Below are 18,197 nucleotides of genomic sequence, written 5' to 3' on the forward strand. Positions count from 1 at the left end.
TGTCTTATTTTCGGGGAAACACGGTAGATCTTAAGTCAACATTATTCACTTGTAGCATTTTACACAGACCAAATAAAAAATTTTTCTGTAGACAAGCATCTTTAAATTATGAAACTATTTCAGATGTGAAGGACATCTTCAATGATGCTTAAGCCAACGCCACGGTAATTTATGTTCATTGAGACGAGCTTGTACCTGTGGAAGTGTTTATGGCCCCAGCCAGGATATATTTTTACTTGATTATTTGGATAGCATTTATATTAAATCCCTCCATTGTTGTCATTTCTTTGACATTTATATTAAATCCCTCCATTGTTGTCATTTCATAACTCTAGTGATCCATTGTCACATCTTTTCTTTATAACGATCACTTGTCATGTAAAGGAATTTATGATTTCCATATCCAATTTAACCAAGGAATTTCTGAATAATTTTCTTACAACCTGCAATCAGTTTAGTAGTGGCAAAGGAGCTCTTGAACTAGTTTGCTCTGGTGGTTATTATGATTAATTTTTAATCTAGCTAAAAAAAATAAAGGATATTACAAATGGCTGCTTGTTGTATTGTTAGGATTTCAATAGAGAACAAGGGATTTTTTTGTTTGTTTTGTCTTGATTTTTAACCATCAAGACCCAACTGCAATGACATTCAGAATGATGCAGCATTGAGTGTTATCTGCCTTATTTCCAGGCTGGAATCTTTAGCATGTATCCTTGCGATGAAGGCTTTGCCACCGGTGGACGTGACGGGTGTATACGGTTATGGGATACTGATTTCAAACCAATAACCAAAATTGATCTCAGGGAGACAGAACAAGGATATAAAGGTAATATATGTATTTATACTTACCCATAACTCTATGAGTGTTAAATGCAAGGTGAGGTTCTGTATTGGTTTTTCTGTACCCATCTTATTCCACAGAGGGATCTAAGTCAAATCTCACGCCTAACCTAATAATAGTGCGTGCCGTGCCTGGTCATTTCTAACACAAAATTTATGATCTGGGTAAAATAATGAAGCTTAAATGACTTATAGTGGTGGCAAGGGAAGCCAAAAATAATTCTTAAAGCAAGTCAATTAAAATAAATGACATCTATGGTGATAAAAGACTTGGAATTAATGGTTATAAATGATTATGTCTAAAAGAATACAGTAATTATTCACACAGTATAAGGTGTCTTATTCATTTAATCATTCAATAGGCACTTATTAAGCATCTACTAAGTGTCATATACATGCCTACAGACTAAACAGGCTCTTCTAAAAAGCATGCTTCAGGCATTTTATTGGAGTCTTGCGTTATTTGTTTTAATTTCCAACACATACTTGTTGAATTGTTACTGTGTAGAATGACTATAAACTCTATATCTGGAGCTACTCTGCGTTAGGCCAACCAGCATTCCCTCAGTGTTGAGCAAGAGTTAGGAGGCCGAAGTCTCCAAGGTACAGGACTTCTCAGCATCTCAGATGCCCACCCGCTGGTCTGAACCACGATCTTTCGCATAGATCACTGCCGTTGCTTTATCGCTAGTGTTCCTGCTTCAGCCACCATTCTCAGAATAGCAGCCAGAGGGATTGTTTGAAATTTATGAGCTAGATCACATTATTCCTTTCCTCAGACCCCTGCGATGGTTTCCATTTTCCTCAGAAAAAGAGCCAGAGTTTTTAGGATGGCCTAGCAGCCCCTTCTTCTTTGTGTCAATCTGCCATGTTCAAGCTTGACCCTCAAGAACCAGCAGATCTCCAATTCTGTCTGTGCCTGAGAAACCCTGGTATAGAAAATTTAAAAAAACCAAACAATTAACCAATCTGAGAACAGCCTGTTTCCAACAGAGACAAAGCAAGCGCATCCGATTCTTCTGGTCCGTTGAGTGGCTTTATGCTTCACCTCTGCTCCCATCGCCTCTAGCACCTGCCTCCCTGTCTGTCCACCGTTGTCCTTTGGGCCATGCCTCCTGCCTCACTGTGTGCTGAGAAAGTGGAGGCGCATCAGAGGAGCATGCATAGGTGCTGGAGATGGCGAGGAGGGCCTGGAGGGGACGCGTGTGGTGGTGTTTGTTCATGCTCTGTGGTATGGAATGCGGTGTGAGAACATTCAAAGAGGCTGACCATCTGGTTTGTTCTGGTAGAAATTCCCCTTCCCAGGCTGGCCTCAAATAAACACCTGTCTGGGTGGTCCTTCCCCAGGGTGAGACATAGCAGGTCTAGTGGTGTGTCTGTCTTCTGAGGTCCCCTGAGGCTGTGTGGCATACCTGTGACTATAGAATTTGGAATCCTATGGATGCTGAAATAGACGGGATTTTGTAGAGAGTAGCTTTCATGGTGGGTTCTGCTAGAAATTCTCAGGCAGAGATCCTTGCAAACAGAAGCAGCAAGCCGTGGGCACTTGGTGCTGCAGGCGACCTGCAGTCCAGTTTAGAACCAGCCCCTGCCCAGCCCTCGGAGAGCCCTGTGACTCCTGCAGCAGCTCCAGTACTGGACGGCGACCACTGTGCCGAGCACCCTGTGTACAGGATGCCATGTAATCCTCCAGGCAGGGCTGGCTCCCCGGGCAGAAGATCTGGTGTTGTGCTGTTGCTGCCTTGAAATTCTTTCTCATTTTGTTTTTTTTAAACAAGGGGTCTGACATTTTCATTTCATATTGGGTCCCACAAATCATAAGGCCAGTCCTGTCCCCCAGGCATCAGTGCGCAGGGATCTCTGGGAAGCCTTGTTTCCTTCAGGTTCCCAAACGCTGCCCTTAGCATTACTCTTCAGCACCAGCACCACCAGCGGGGCCAGGAGCCGCTGGTCCACCCCCTTAGTGGCTTCCGCTGCCCCTTTAACGAGGGGAGGCGATGGAAGGGGGTTCAGGGGTCCCTGCTGTTTTTTCCTCACCCTCTCCCACCTTCCCTCTTTGTCTGAGCGAAATCTCTTCCTCGCACTCTTTATTTTTACTTCTTACCTCTTTGCTGAGGGGCTCCTCAGTACTACATCTTGAATAAGATTAGGTTTATGGAAAAGAGCCATCACCTTGTCCTGTTTAATCTTCAGTACTAGGTCCTAGGTGCCCATCCACAGGGAAAGGAAATAACTTTGTGTGGAAGAGCGTTCATTCCAGACTTGCACCGCTTGAATTCTCCTTTTATCTGTATTGCTTGCTCATTCTGGGACTTTGGGCAAATAATTGGAACTTTCTGTGCTTTAATTTCCTTATTTGTGTGTGTTTGGTACCATTGCGTGAACTCCAGTTCTTTTTTATTTTTAATATACTTTATTGATTTTTTATAGAGAGGAAGGGAGAGATATGAGAGCTAGAAATGTCAATGAGAGAGAAACATCGACCAGCTGCCTCTTGCACACCCCCTACTGGGGATGTGCCCGCAACCAAGGTACATGCCCTTGACCTGAATCGAACCTGGGACCTTTCAGTCCACAGACCGATGCTCTACAGCACTGAGCCAAACCAGTTTCAGCCGAACTCCAGTTCTTGGTGACCCTGTGAGTGAGTGATGTCCACAGAATCCTGTCCTCATCCATCCTGCTCAGCTCTGGTAGACTCATGCCTATGGCTTCCTTTATGGAGTCAGTCCATCTCATATTTTGTCTGTTGCCTTCTATTTTTCCCAGAATTATTGTCTTTGCCAAAGAACTCCATCTTCTCATAATGTGCCCAAAGTAGGACAGCTTCAGTTTTGTCATTTTTGCCTGCAGCAATACTTCAGGTTTCATTTGCTGTAGTACCTGCTTGTACATCTTTCTAGTGGCCCAGGGTGTCCACAGAGCTGTCCTCCAACACCATTATTTCAAATGAGTCAAGTTTTTTCCCTATCAGCCGTCTTCACTGTCCAATCTTCATATCTCTACATAGTAATTGGGAATATGAATGAGGGTATGAATGGTCTTAGCCTTGGTCTCCAATGACACTCCTTTGCTCTTGGGGATCTTTCCTAGCTCTCCCATCACTGCCCTTCTGAGTATCGGCCTTCTCTTGGTTTCGGGGCTGCAGACTTGATTTGATGGCTGAATCAAGGAAAGCAAAACCTTAACAATTTCAGCGTCTTCACTGTCTGTGTTAAAGTTGTATATATCTTCTGTAGTCATTATTTTTGTCATCTTGATATTCAAATGCAGTCCTGCTTTGGCACTCTTTTCTTTCATTTCACCAGAAGTTGTTTCAAACCATTGCTACTTTCTTTCAGTAAGATGGTGTCCTCTCCATATCTTAAGCCAGGGTCCTCAAACTTTTTAAAGTGGGGGCCAGATCACGGTCCCTCAGAGAGCTGGAGGGCCGGACTATATGAACTACTAATTCCTACTGTAACACCTCGGCTGCGCTCACTGCCCAAAAAACCTGGCGGGCCGGATCAGACTCCTCTGCGGGCCGCATGTGGCCCGCGGGCCGTAGTTTGAAGACCCCTGTCTTAAGCTATTGATAATTCTTTCAGGAATTGTCACTCCTTCCTGAATCTAGTCCAGTTTTTTTTTGTTTTTTTTAATTACATGCTCTGTGTACAGATTAAACATCAGGGAGATAAAAATACACCCTGGTCTATCACTTTTGCCTAAAGGAAACCATTTTGCCTCCCCATATTCTGTCTTGATAGTAGCTTCCTGTCCACAGTATAGGAAAATCAAATGCTGAGGCATCCATAGCAGCCCATAGCTTTTCATGATCTACACAGTTCAAAGCTTCATAGCCTATAAAACAGACGAACCTTCCTCCGAAATTCTGTAGAGAATTCTAGTGTCCAACAAATGTTCACAATTAGGTCTCGATGCTCTTTTATGAATCCAGCTCGACCATTTCTGCATCCATATGAGGTGCTGGCTTTGTTGCATCACTTGGCTTGTGTGGGAAATCAGAGCGATGGCCCTCTGCTTATGGCACTCTTCGGCATCTCCGTCTTGAAAATTGGGGTGTATACTGAATATTTCCAGTCCGTAGGCCATTGTTTTGTTTTCCCATATTGGTTGACATATTCTTGTTAGGTTTTGACAGATTCAGTCTCTGTGGCTTGAAATAATTCTGTTTCCCATTTATCCCCAGTGATTTATTGCTTCCCAGTATGTTCAGGGTAGATTTCACGTTGCATTCTAGAATTACAGGTTTTTCCTCATAGGAATCTTCTGCAAGTTATCTGCCATCCTCTTGCCTCTTCTGTATAGATTTTCAGCAAACTGTTCCCACTGTGGGACTTTGGGAAAACAACGCAAGTATCTATGCTGTTTACTGATCCCATCTAGGGCCCTGAGCTGTCCCCCGGGCCTGCTCCTGAGTTGTTATTAGCATTCCTGGTTGTGCATGGAGCTCTGGGTTCAGGGCTGAATCATGTCTGTGAGGATGCTTGTCCTCCAAGGTTTGTTTGTTTGACTAGATCAACTTCTGAAAAGTTGCATTTTCTTTTGCCATCTTTGGGCTTTCTAATGCATGGGGGTGGAGTTTTCCAACATGTGGCTGAAGAATCACTACGTCAGAATCACCTGGGGATGGAGCCTGGAAATCAGCATTTTTAACAACCTGGCTCACGTCTGGGGAACAGCTTGGTAGTGGTTCTCAACACGTGGCTCTCAGCCCCAGGGAGCTGCGGTTCCTGCAGACCCACCAGAGGAACGCTGGGTCGGGACCAGACAACTGTATTTTAAAAACACTTTCCATGTAGAATCCGAGGCCCAGCAAGGGGCAGAGCAACTGCTCTGGGGCTTCTACCATATGCCAGGCCCGGGAGCACCGGATTTAAGACCACTAATGAGTACCAACTCCCTCCCTGCTGCCAGTCTTCCCTTCTTGGGCCAAATAATTGCGAGGGGGGGGGGCGGGGGAGGGGAGAAGGGAGCCATTTCATTCCCAAAATAATTTGTTCTCTCTTTTGTGTGTTGGGCCATAGCCTTTCCTTCTGAGAGGCTGCAGGGCTGGTGTATCAGCATGATAATCAACAAGTAAGTTATAACACCAGGGGGCAGCAATTTCTTCATAGCTCCTGGTGCAGACCATCCCCAGGGCCAGAATGTGTATTATGTAAAACTAATTATTATTATTATTATTATTATTATTATTATGTAAAACTATTATTATGTAAAACTAATAATAATAATAATAAAAAAACACCAAATTTTTCTGCTTAAAATAACAATACTCATTGTTATTGTTTAATTTTCTAAATGCTGACACTGGGTGAAGTTTTTTTTTTTAAATATATTGTTGTATTTGGATCTTTATAGCAGTGCTCTGAAGTGTGAGGCCTAATATTCTCTCCACTTTACAGATGAGAAAACTGAAGATTTGAAAGAGTAAATAGCTTTCCATGTCACACAGCTGGGAAGGAATGGCGCTGGAATATAAGTCCAGTCTGTGTGCTTAACCATTCAATGAATTAATGGAAAATAAGCAATGTCCTTTAAGTCTGTGTTAATATTCAGGATGTTCCTGACTCCATCTCCCCATCCCTGGGTTTCAGGGCTATCAGAGGATTAGAAGGATACTATTCCCCCCTCTCTTATCTGAATGTAAAACTGGGCAGAGGGCTGATGAGAATTTGGTCTTGGAGGATTTTTAAGTGGGTGGTTGCTCTCTACTGCCCTCTGCTGGCAGTCTGGACCAAGCACAGGCCAGAGCCCCACAATCTCACAGAAATCCAGAGAAAGCAACGCTGCAGATCAGGTGATGGTGTCCAAGATGTGGACACTTTACAAATTCAGCACAATGCCTCCAGTTCATACTGACAAAGGTCTTTCAACATGCACCTTTCCAGAACAAAAGAGCCTTTCTGTGGTTTTAAATAAATAAATGGTTCTTCCTAAGTCTCTTTTCACTACTGGGGAATTACAACCATATTCCAAACATTGCCTTGTGTTTTTCGGACTCCCAGAGCAGAATACAATGAAGCAAGAACAGCTTAATAATGTCCCAATGCAGTGGCCAGCCTGCCTAGGAGACCACATTACTGTGCTCTGCGTTGGTGTTGGAGACGTTAAAACCAAGCCAGATGGATAGACAGAGAAGGCAAATGCTATCAGAATCTTGCCAGGGACCCGCTCCTCCCCAGGGTCTCCCCAGAATGTGCCCAGAAAAGACCGAGCTGTTCTCTTCTCACTCTGGCTGCGTGCAGAGCAGCAGTTGGGTTCAGAAATGGTGAAAACAGAACGTGATTAGGAAACTTGAATGCAGTTCTCTACCTCCTGAGGTGTCTTCAGGAAGCAATTCCTACTAGAAATGGTTGTGTAGGAAGTGAGAATGGCGGTGTCCTAGCTATTGTCACAGGCGGACCCCTGGGGCTGAACTTGTCTGATGTGACAAAATGCAATGTATCTGTTTGAGGAACTGAGTGTCTGTGAAGAGCCTGAGCTGGTTTCTGAGAGAAAATGTTCACAGCTCATTAAGTTTATGTTGTAAACAATGAAAATGGAACAACTCCCACTATCTCTCCTCCCCTCCCTCTCTGTATTTATATCGATTTGACTTCGTTGCCTTGGCTTTGTGTAAAGCTTCCATCTTACGTTGGTTGGTTCTGCAGGAAACCCCCCCCCCCTCTTTTTTTTTTTTTTAAATGAAACCTCGGGTAGAACAGATGAGGCTCTCAGGGGGAAACAGGGGCGGGGGAGGAGGGATCCTCAGACTCTGCGCCCTGAGTTCTCCCATCCTGGCTCTCTGCTGGCTCCTCTGGGGAACCTAAGAGCTCCCTGGACACAGTCTGGAGACGCCGTGTAACTCGGTTGGCTCAGTAGTCTTGGCTGATTGGAAGGTTCTTCTCTGTTCCTAAACCTCTTTTTAAGAAAAGGAAGACAAAGCAGATATTTTAAAAGTGTTAGCATTTGTTCATTCCAGGTGGTAGGCTGTTTGTTATGATATTCTTGTACCTTTCTGAATTAGTTCCCCAAAACAAGATGGTAAAAAATAGTGGAGGGTGATGGAGAGATGAAATGTTAGCACACTGGACCAAAGACAATGCCAGATCTTTGGGGAGAAATTTCAGTTTTCAAGTCATTTAGCCTGAGCTACTGGACACACCGTGGGAGGCCGTGGGGAGAAGCGACACGCTCATGTTTACTGTGGACAAAGGCTTTTTCTGCATCTGTTGAGATTACCACGATTTCTATCCTTCATTTGGTTAATGTGCTGTATCGCAGTGATTAATTTCCAAATGTTCAACCATCCTTGTATCCCTGGAATTAAAGTTGATCATGCATTTTGGTCATGCTGTAAGATCCTTTCAATGCATTGTTGAATTTTGTTTCCTAATATTTAGTTGAGAACTTTTGCATTTATATTCATTAAGAGTATTGGCCTGTTATTTTCTTGTAGTGTCTTTGTCTGGTTTTGGTATCAGGGTAATGCTGGCCTCCTAAAATGAGTTTAGAAGTGTTCCCTCCTCTGCTATTTTTTTGGAAGAGGTTCAGAAGGATTGACTTATTGATTAATTAATTAATTAACTCTTCTTTTAAATGTTTTGGTATTGGACGTTTTTTGTTGGGAGGTATTTTTTTTTTTAATTACTGATTCAATTTCCTCCTTTGTTATTCGTCTGTTCTTATTTTCTATTTCTTCGTGATTAAGGTTTGGAAGTCTTATACGTTTCTAGGACTGTATGCATTTCTTCTAGATGGTTCAATTTGTGGGCATATAATTATTCATAGCAGTCTTTAAAATCTTTTGGACTTCTGTGCAATCAGTTGTATTACAGTTTTCATTATAACACTGAGTCCTCTCTCTTGTCTGTGTAAGTCGAGCTAAAGATTTGACCCTGAATTAGCTGTTGCCAAGATATTCCATTATTCACAGGAATAATGCCTGCCTGTGCGCTAGCTCCTTCCCTCTTAAAACTCATTAACAGTGAATTCAGAGCAAGGAATAAAGAGAGAGATCTCATGTAAAAATAGCTTTGTGCTTTAAGAATTACTATTTCATCAGTAAATGAATTAATCTCATTTGATTCATTTGAGACCACAGTGAGTTAGGATGAGAATTATAGAGTATCCATATACCCCCACCTCCAATTAACCCTATTGTTGTCTCAGCATCCCATCTGGTTTAACATTGCCCCAAATTATTTTTTAAAATAGACTTATCTTTTTTTTTTTTTAGAGCAGTTAGGTTCACAGCAAAATTGAGTGGAATTTACAGAGATTTTTCATATGTCCCCTACCCCATAGGCACACGGCCTCCCTGACTATCCGCATCTCCCACTAGAGGGGTACATTTGTCACAGTGGGTGAACCTGCATTGACACATCATTATCTCCCGAAGCCTATATTGTTTACGTTAGGGTTCACTCCTGGTGTTGTATAGTCGCCGGGTTTTGACACATGTGTAATATCATATATCTAGCATATCTAGCATTATTCCTACGGAATAGTTTCACAGTCCTAGAAATCCTCTGTGTTTTGCCTGTTTATCCCTTTGGCTTAGACTTTTAATGTCTAATAATGAAGTATTATTAGAATTTAATATTGAAAATATTTTAATAGAACTAGTTAATACATCAGTCTTTCAACATCATACAATTACTTTCTTGGTTAAAATAAATTGAAAAATTATGTAAATTTAATTATTTTTTTAGAGCCTCCTTTTACTCTTGGTGGGTCCCAATTTTGGTGACAAATTCCAAGGTGTCCATAGGTATGGTCTATGTTTTATGTGAAGAAAGCCTGGTCCCAGAGAGAATGGACTCTTCTTTGTGTGGTCTGTCAGGTGTAGAGTAGGGTGAAAGCCCAGGTGTTCTGACTTCTGTACTTTCTGCAGCAAGCCTGTCAAACTCAAAGGCTAACATGGGCCAAATAAATGAGGCATGTGGCCCTCAGGCCGTGAGTTTAACATGCTTGTTCTACATTAAAGACAAAGCCTATCACATCCTTACCTGGTTTAAAGCAGTTATGAAAGTGGGGTTGCTTCTGTATTTCTAATTCAGACATGAGAAACTTCACTGTGTGGGTAAATACATAGTGAACCCAGTAAGGGACAGACAGACTGCAGGAAGTTTGAGAGGTCACGCTCATTGCAGGGCGAAAAGACGGGGTCATGTGACAGAGGTGGAAGTTTGGATTTAAAAGGAACGCTGTGCTTTTAGAGAAGATTCCATCAATTGTTTGATGATATTTTGAGACTGAAATTAGAGTTTCATTTGCATGTTTCTAGGATGTGGTGCATCTGTTGTCCCACACAATGAGTCTGGGTTTTGATCAAATACATATTAAATTTGCCTAATAGGATAGTTAACCATTCTGCAGTACCCGCCCCATGTAATTTTAATGCAATGTTAACATCCTCAAGAGTGAAGTGATTATTAACTTTTCCATACAAGTCAAAAGGAAATAATTTCAGAAAGGGTTAGGCTTTCATAAAGACCAATTTCTCCCCTTAAAATGGATATCCAGCTGTAAAAACAGATAATCATCCCAAGTCAGACAGGAAAGAGCGAACACGCTTTTGCAGAATAGGTTTTGAGGGGCGGGGGAAAGAGCCGGCACGTGTAAGGAACTGGTGAGTAACGGACTGGTATGTGGATCCCCCCCACACACACACACTGTGCCTCCCCCCCCCCCCCCCCCCCCCGGAATTGTTAAGAGGTGCTGCACTGGTCGCTGTCCTGGTGAAAGAATATTCACTAAAGGCGTTTTCTCTTACTTGTAAGTGATGTGAAGACCTGCTTCTGTTTGCCGTCTCTGGTTTTGCCAGGCCTCTCCATCCGGAGCGTGTGCTGGAAAGCAGACCGCCTCCTAGCAGGGACCCAGGACAGCGAGATATTCGAGGTGATTGTGCGGGAACGGGACAAGCCCATGCTGATCCTGCAAGGCCACTGTGAGGGGGAGCTCTGGGCGCTGGCCCTGCACCCCAAGAAGCCGCTGGCCGTGACTGGCAGCGACGACCGCTCTGTCAGGTGAGCACCCCGCGGCGGCCACCGTCGCCTCACGGACTTCCGTGGGATGACGGATTTATTTGGGCCAAGTTTGCTTGTTACCCAGGAGCAGGCCAAACCTCAGGGCTGAGCCACACAGCTTCCACATGGAATGTGAAGACGGTGAGCTCACCAGCGGTTGAATTCTTGGTATTTTATCTTAGTCTGGGTCCACCGTAAGTCATGAAATTATTCTTAGAAGTGAAGCTCCATTGTAAGTCATAAAATTGTTCTTAGAAGTGAAAATACTACTGGTGAGATTGGCTTCCGGTTCTGGGAGCTGAGTGCACTCCTGCGCGTTACTAGCATCTCCCCCTCATACCTTCGCTCCTAACATGCGCTTACATGGCCGGGCCTGCACGGCATTTTCACAGGCTCTGACGCTCACTCGTCACCATTAGAACGCACGTTGTGATTTGCAAAGTTGTCTTCAGCACCCCGGTGAAGAATGATTTCTTTGTAATTTCTCAGATGAAATGTTGAACCGTGTCCTCAAGTCCAAGGAAAGTGCTGGTTCCTGAGAAAGTCTGCGGTTTTATCAGGACCCCAAAGGGCCTCGCGATGGGTCATGTTTTCCTCTTTGAGAGCATGATGTCATGTAAAAGGAGCAAATTCGTATGATTCCAATATCTGACTGTTGAAGGACTGAGCATAGCACTTAAAAGTGTTAAGGTGAAGACTATTACACCGATTTCAGGATTTTCGTATTTAATTAGGCTTTAAATGTGCTTAACAACAAATGGGTCGGAAAAGACTGAGCGATGGTGAGAGGAAGAGGCTGATTAGTCCGAATGGATGATGATTGCCTCTGGATTTTAATAGTTTAAACAGAACCTTGTAAATTAGACTAGGGTTCCTGCTCCCCCCACCCCTGCCCTCACTCTATATGTCTGTGAATCTATTCAAGATACAATCGCATACTCACCAGTAGAGTACAATCTAAAAGTCAGTGTTTAGTTTCTGCCAAGCACGGTGCCTCATCCATCTAAAAATCAGTGAAGGCAACTCCAGTTGTCCCCTCACGTGTCATCAATGTGTATTCGGCTTACACTGGTCTTCACCCACTCTCTCCTCTTCTCTTCCTTTTCCTTCCGTCACTCAGTGCTTTGCCCCAACAGCCAAAACAATGCCACCAGGTTAGTCAAACAGCTGGGAAGCTGGATCCATAACCATCCAGATGGAAATGTTTTCAAGAGAGTCCTTGGCTTTTGTATTTTGATAAATGTGTTGAGTCTCGGAATTGCAAACTTCCCCAAGGAGCCCTGATGGCTAGAATTTGTCTTGGTCTCCTCAACCATTAATCTGGCCAAACATTTTAAATGTAAATTTACTAAGAGTATGGAGATGTAGGAAAGATACAAGTCATAATTTCCAGAGATAGATTAGCTGAGTGACTTTGTAAGGCTAGTACAGTTCACTGAGGAGTGAGGGTAAAGCAAAACTTACATTGCTGAAAATAGTACATGGCTAAAAACAGCAGGAGATGATGAATAATGGACGAGGAGGTATTGAAAGAATACCATAAGCTTTAGACTGAACAGTGCACGCCGCCTAAAGGACCAGCAGACTATTCACCATGCGACTCTGCATGGTAAGGAGCTGGCCCCAGCCCTCCTGATGGCAGAATGCATTAGAGAAACTCCACCACGTGTGACTTACTCTCGCCTCTGTGGCAGCATTCTAAATTGTCGGTATGCCTAACCGATGTTGGTTGTGTGTTGAGAGAAGACTGTCTTAAAAGTACTAACAGGGAGAAATCCGGTACCACAATTGTAATTCACATGTAAACCCTCATTTGTAGCTTCAACCATTTAGTTCATGTTTACCCAGTTGGAGGTGCCTGGAATGGGGTTCCGGAGCTGCTGAAAAGTGTGCTAGCTGCACTTGACCCTTGACCCCTGCTTCTTTAACAGTAACATGCTTATCTGCCATGGGCACTGTGGAGAGTGCCTGTCCCAGCCGTGAGTGGGGCTGTCAGCAGTGGGGCACCCAGGGAGCTTATGAGGACGAGGACGGGTGGCGGATGACTGAGCACAGCTGACTTTGGAACCATCCTGGGCAGGGCTGTCATTGGCTGTTCTCCTTCTCAGCTGGGTTTTCTTTCTAGGGCGGCCAGCAAAACGGAATGTGTATTTCAATCTCTATGTGTGTAAATAACAGTAACTTAAAAAAAATAAGTGAATATATTTCAGTAGTAAATTTTAGTATGTGAAAGTAAAGAGCATACATATCTTTTCTCTGAAAGTGCTAGCTCTTTGCATGTAATACTTTGGAGTGGTAACTTTTATGTTTCTAAAATTATCCATTTTATTTTTCTACCAGAAGAAATAAACAATAGAAATATTTTTTGGTGAGAGATGAATTATCACTTACCTTGAAATAAGCTCATGTACCCATATATTAGAAGCAGGGAAATGAAAGATGAAAATTTTGTTTTGAGAACCTCCTATAATTATTATAGAAGGGTATATATATGAACAATAATAGTATCTAGTAGTGCTTCTTATCCTGTAAGTTATTAATAACGATTGGCATGTGTAAAGCACAACTTTTAATTTCCAAAGAGAAAAGTAAGATTTTTGTGTGAAGGTAGTGTTTACAATTTCCTTTTTATTTTATTTTATTTTTTTAATTTTTTAAAATTAAATTATTATCTCTGTACATGTACCATTGGCCACCCCCCTCCCCCCCCCCCATACATGCACAATTTCCTTTTTATCTATGACTATAAAAATCTTTGGAAATGTTATCTCGGATTTCTTGCTGGGGGAAATGACCCAGAGACAGACTACACCCCATCCCGGGCTCCCAGACATGCCGGCAGGAAGGACACGAGTGTGAAGTGACCGCCTCCTTTCTTGCTGTTACCACACCGAGGTCAGCGGGCCTTCCCGCCTCGGCGGCCTGGTGATGAGCGTCGGATTGGTTTTGTTTCTCTGTTCTTGTGCCTAGGCTGTGGAGCCTGGCTGACCACGCCCTGATCGCCCGCTGTAACATGGAGGAAGCAGTTCGCAGTGTGGCTTTCAGCCCCGATGGGTCCCAGCTGGCCCTGGGCATGAAGGACGGCTCTTTCATTGTTCTCCGAGTGAGGCATGTACTGAAAATGGCATGGAAAGATGCTCTTTTGTAAAAGAAATGAACGAAGAGGCTCCTAGACACAAAGAACAAACTGATGGTCGCCAGATGGGAGAGGGGGTGGGGGCTGGGTGAACAAGGTGAAGGAATTAAGAAGTACAGACTGGTAGTTACAAAATAGTCATGATGTAAAGTACAGCATAGGGAATATAGTCAGTAATATTGTTATAACGGTGTATGGGTGCCAGGTAGGTACTGGAAATATTGGGGACCGCTTTGTAAAGTACATGATTGTCTAATCACTGTGCTGTACACCTGAAACTAATACAAAATAATATTGAATGTGAACTGTAATTGACAAATATTTAAAGAAAAGTAAAAAAAAAAAAAAGGATGCTCTTTTGTTAGAATTAAGATTCTCCTGGTCAAAATAGATGCTGGGACCTTAGGGAGAATGCACCTAGGGAACAGTACAGATTCACAGTCCTGTGTGTAATGATGATACCCACGCTCTGAAAATACAAACCTTTCTTCAGTGACGTACTTGGCAGCTCAGCCTGCTCAGTGGACTGGTGTGAGACTGTATATGATCTGTTAATCTCTTAGCAGGAATAACCATGCATCCATGCAGGGTGAAGTTACATGGCATATTATACGTGAACCTTGAAAAAAGTCTAATGAATAGTGAATTCCCAAGCTCATCTGGTCCCATGGGTGTTAGGCGAGGGCTGAGGTGCTTGTAGTAAGCCAAGGAAAGAGGAAGCAGGAACAGAGCAGCCTCCAACAGCACCAGGTTGTTAGAGGTGAGCTTGCGTAAAAGATGTCTACCACTCACCTTTGACAATAAGATAGGATATTTCATACTTTATTAATCTTCCTATATAATTTTGTAAAAATTATCATCCACCCTTGTAATTTCTCTAAATGTGTTGGCTGTTGGTTTGGCTCACCCATTTTGTGATTACAGAAAGGAAATGCGGCCAGAAATTAGGTATGCCGTGTTTTGCACAGAGCAAATTCTAGATAGCTTTGAAAAAGGCACTTGGCATGGTCTATTACACTGAATTCTCATTAACAGCCACCCATAACTTAGGACCAAATTGGTGGGCAACATTTTCTTTTCCTGCTTAGTGATGTGTGGAAAGATGGCTAATTACCAGATTTTTTTTTTTCTTTTTAATAGCTTTTCCAAGCCAAATTTTTTTAAAAAAAAACACACACACACCACAAAAAACATCCCCCCACACCTATTTTATGACATTGTAGTAAACTGTAGTGCTATTATTAAGTGACAGCCGGTGTGAGGAATTATGTGGAGCAAATATTCGGCATTATTTATGCATTCAATTTGGTTTGGAGTTGATGAAGGCATCATTTCTGGCTCTGGGGACCTGCCAATCATAATCCTCTCACAGTTGTAGGAAAACCCTCAGTGGACTTTCAAGTGAGGGCAGAAATTCTTATCAGAATCTGGTCAGAAAGGACATAGGGTACTCAGGTGATTCAATATATGCATTATTGCCCTTCCATAGTCAGAGTTAAATAATCCCATAACAATTTAGCATTAAAAATAAGTAATTTTCCTTTTCTGCTTTTTGAGTTTGCTCTTCTTGTAGCAAAAAGCAGTAAGCAGTTTCCTTGTTCTTAAAATATAAAAAGGATTTTATTCTAACCTTGATATACCTACTATTTTCCATGACATATTTTAAAAAACGTTATAAACCTCAATTTTTCAACAAAATTTTTAGAGAAAAATAATATATTGATATAATTGAGCATGAAAGCAAATATGCATTTCATTAAATTTTCTTGGTTCTTTGAAAGCTCAAAATATTATTTTAAATATTAATTTTTCTCTAAATTGGCTGTAAATTTTAAATAAAGTTTATATCTTTTTTCCCCCTAGAAGTTAATTCTCTAATTCCTGTAGGTACTTCCTCCCTTTCAAACATTTTTTTTTTCTCTGACACATATACTTTAATACATGACCTGGGGTTCCTATTTCTAGATTTGCTGCTTATCGCTTTGCTCTTTATTCTTATAGAGATATGACAGAAGTGGTTCATATCAAAGATCGAAAAGAAGTCATTCATGAAATGAAATTTTCTCCAGATGGTTCTTATCTCGCAGTGGGATCCAACGATGGCCCCGTGGACGTCTATGCGGTTGCCCAGCGGTATAAGAAAATCGGGGAGTGCAACAAGTCCCTCAGTTTCATTACGCACATCGACTGGTCTCTGGACAGCAAGTACTTGCAAACGAACGACGGCGCAGGAGAACGACTGTTCTACAGAATGCCGTGTAAGTCACGCAGGCACTGAGGTCCGCGAAAAGCGGGACTTGGAAGAAACTGTGAGACTGTTGTTATGGCCTCAGGGCAAGGAGTGTTTTCAGAAACAAGACCCTCACATCATGGACTCTCAAAGGAGAGATTAATAAATTGAGACACATTAAAATAAAAAATAACTGCACCATGAGAGAGTACCAAGCAAAGACATCAACTGGGCATAAGTACTTATACCTGTTACGATAAAGGATATAAACAAAGAATGCTTAGCCGGGACCGGTTTGGCTCAATGGATAGAGCGTCGGTTTGGGGACTGAAGGGCCCCGGGTTCGATTCCGGTCAAGGGCATGTACCTTGGTTGCGGGCATATCCCCAGTAGGGGTGTGCAAGAGGCAGCTGATCAATGACTCTCTCTCATTGATGTTTCTAACTCTCTATCTCTCTCCCTTCCTCTCTGTACAAAAATCAATAAAATATATTAAAAAAACAAACAAAAAAACAAACAAACAAAGAATGCTTAAAGATAAAGAGAAAATTCTACAGAACACTAAAAATACTAAAGATTTGAGGGTCACATTTTTTATTTACTGTGATCGCTTTAGTCTCAAATCTCTGTTCTTCATAAGTGGAAGCCCCTATTATTTGATTACTTGGTGAAATGTATTCATTGCATTTTTTAAAATATAATTTTTACTTGTAACACCTCACCGTAAATTTTATACGTGGTTCATCTGACTTACCTAATACTCGTTTAGTAACAGTTTTTGATACTAAAATGTCATGAATAAGAGACAGATTTTTGTATTATAATCTTCATGATTTTTTAATGTAAGAGGAAAAATTTATTTAACAGGAATCTTTACTGCAAGTAGTATCTTAGATTTTTTAAATTAATTGAAAAATTAATCAACATAAATTAATGTGCAATATAATATCACTTCAATTTTTTAAAGTCTCTGCACTGTCAGATTAGTTTATGCTCTATTACTAGGTGCGTACTTCTGTGTGTACTTTTCTTTGCTTGCTATTTCATATATATTTCCCATATGTGAAAAAATATGGAATCCATGTTAGCCACTTACAATAAAATTGCTTTTTATATAAATGTAACCTTACAGCCCTAGCTTGTTTGGCTCAGTGGATAGAGGATCGGCCTGGGGGCTAAAGGGTCCCAGGTTCGATTCCAGTCAAGGGCACATGGCTGGGTTATGGGCTCAATCCCCAGTAGGGGGCAGCCAATCAGTGATTCTCTCTCATCATTGATGTTTCTCTCTCTCCCTCTCCCTTCCTCTCTGAAATCAAACATATATTAAAAATAAATAAATGTAACATTACATGAATGTTTATCGGTTATTTTCAGCTGGGAAGCCGTTAGCGAGTAAAGAAGAAATCAAAGGGATCCCCTGGGCCTCCTGGACGTGTGTGAAAGGCCCGGAAGTGAGTGGAATTTGGCCGAAATACACTGATGTCACTGACATCAACTCAGTGGATGCGAACTACAGCAGCTCCGTGCTGGTGTCTGGAGATGATTTTGGACTGGTCAAATTGTTTAAGTTTCCTTGTCTCAAGAAAGGTAAGGCCAGAAGAGATGTTTCATTTAGATGTGTCTTGGCATGCACAAGGCTTATTTTCTTGGTGTCAGTTCCTGCAGACTATTAATTTCACCTTTATATTCATATTACTCTTGCACATTTACACAGAATGTGTTGTTGATGTATACTTTTGACCTTCTGAAATGCGGGGTTTTGCAAATAGAAGTCAGAATTTGTTAACAGTGTTTACTCGCTGTTTTTTTGATTAAGAACCCTCATGTTTCACTTTTTAAACAAGTCCTATTTTATTTATATTTATGTACATACTCGTAATTTGATATTACATTAAAATATCGTAATTAAATTTTTATGCTTCCTAGCTGATTGTGATTATACATGGCAAAGCAAAACAAATCCTTTTAGGCATATGTA

General features: G+C 41.9%; 1 protein-coding gene across 1 annotated transcript in view; it reads left to right on the top strand.

The window, feature by feature from the left end:
- EML6 (EMAP like 6) overlaps positions 1-18,197 on the top strand; it is a 194,250-nt gene that overhangs the window by 76,456 nt on the left and 99,597 nt on the right. Inside the window, exons 7-11 of the mRNA XM_084900797.1 lie at positions 691-826; positions 10,652-10,853; positions 13,824-13,961; positions 15,991-16,247; positions 17,594-17,806. Of these exons, the coding sequence (XP_084756923.1) occupies positions 691-826; positions 10,652-10,853; positions 13,824-13,961; positions 15,991-16,247; positions 17,594-17,806 (946 nt within the window). The remainder of the gene's footprint in view (positions 1-690; positions 827-10,651; positions 10,854-13,823; positions 13,962-15,990; positions 16,248-17,593; positions 17,807-18,197) is intronic.

The sequence above is a fragment of the Pipistrellus hanaki genome (assembly GCF_964339955.1).
Source record: "Pipistrellus hanaki genome assembly, chromosome: 12".
Taxonomy (NCBI): Eukaryota; Metazoa; Chordata; class Mammalia; order Chiroptera; family Vespertilionidae; genus Pipistrellus; species Pipistrellus hanaki.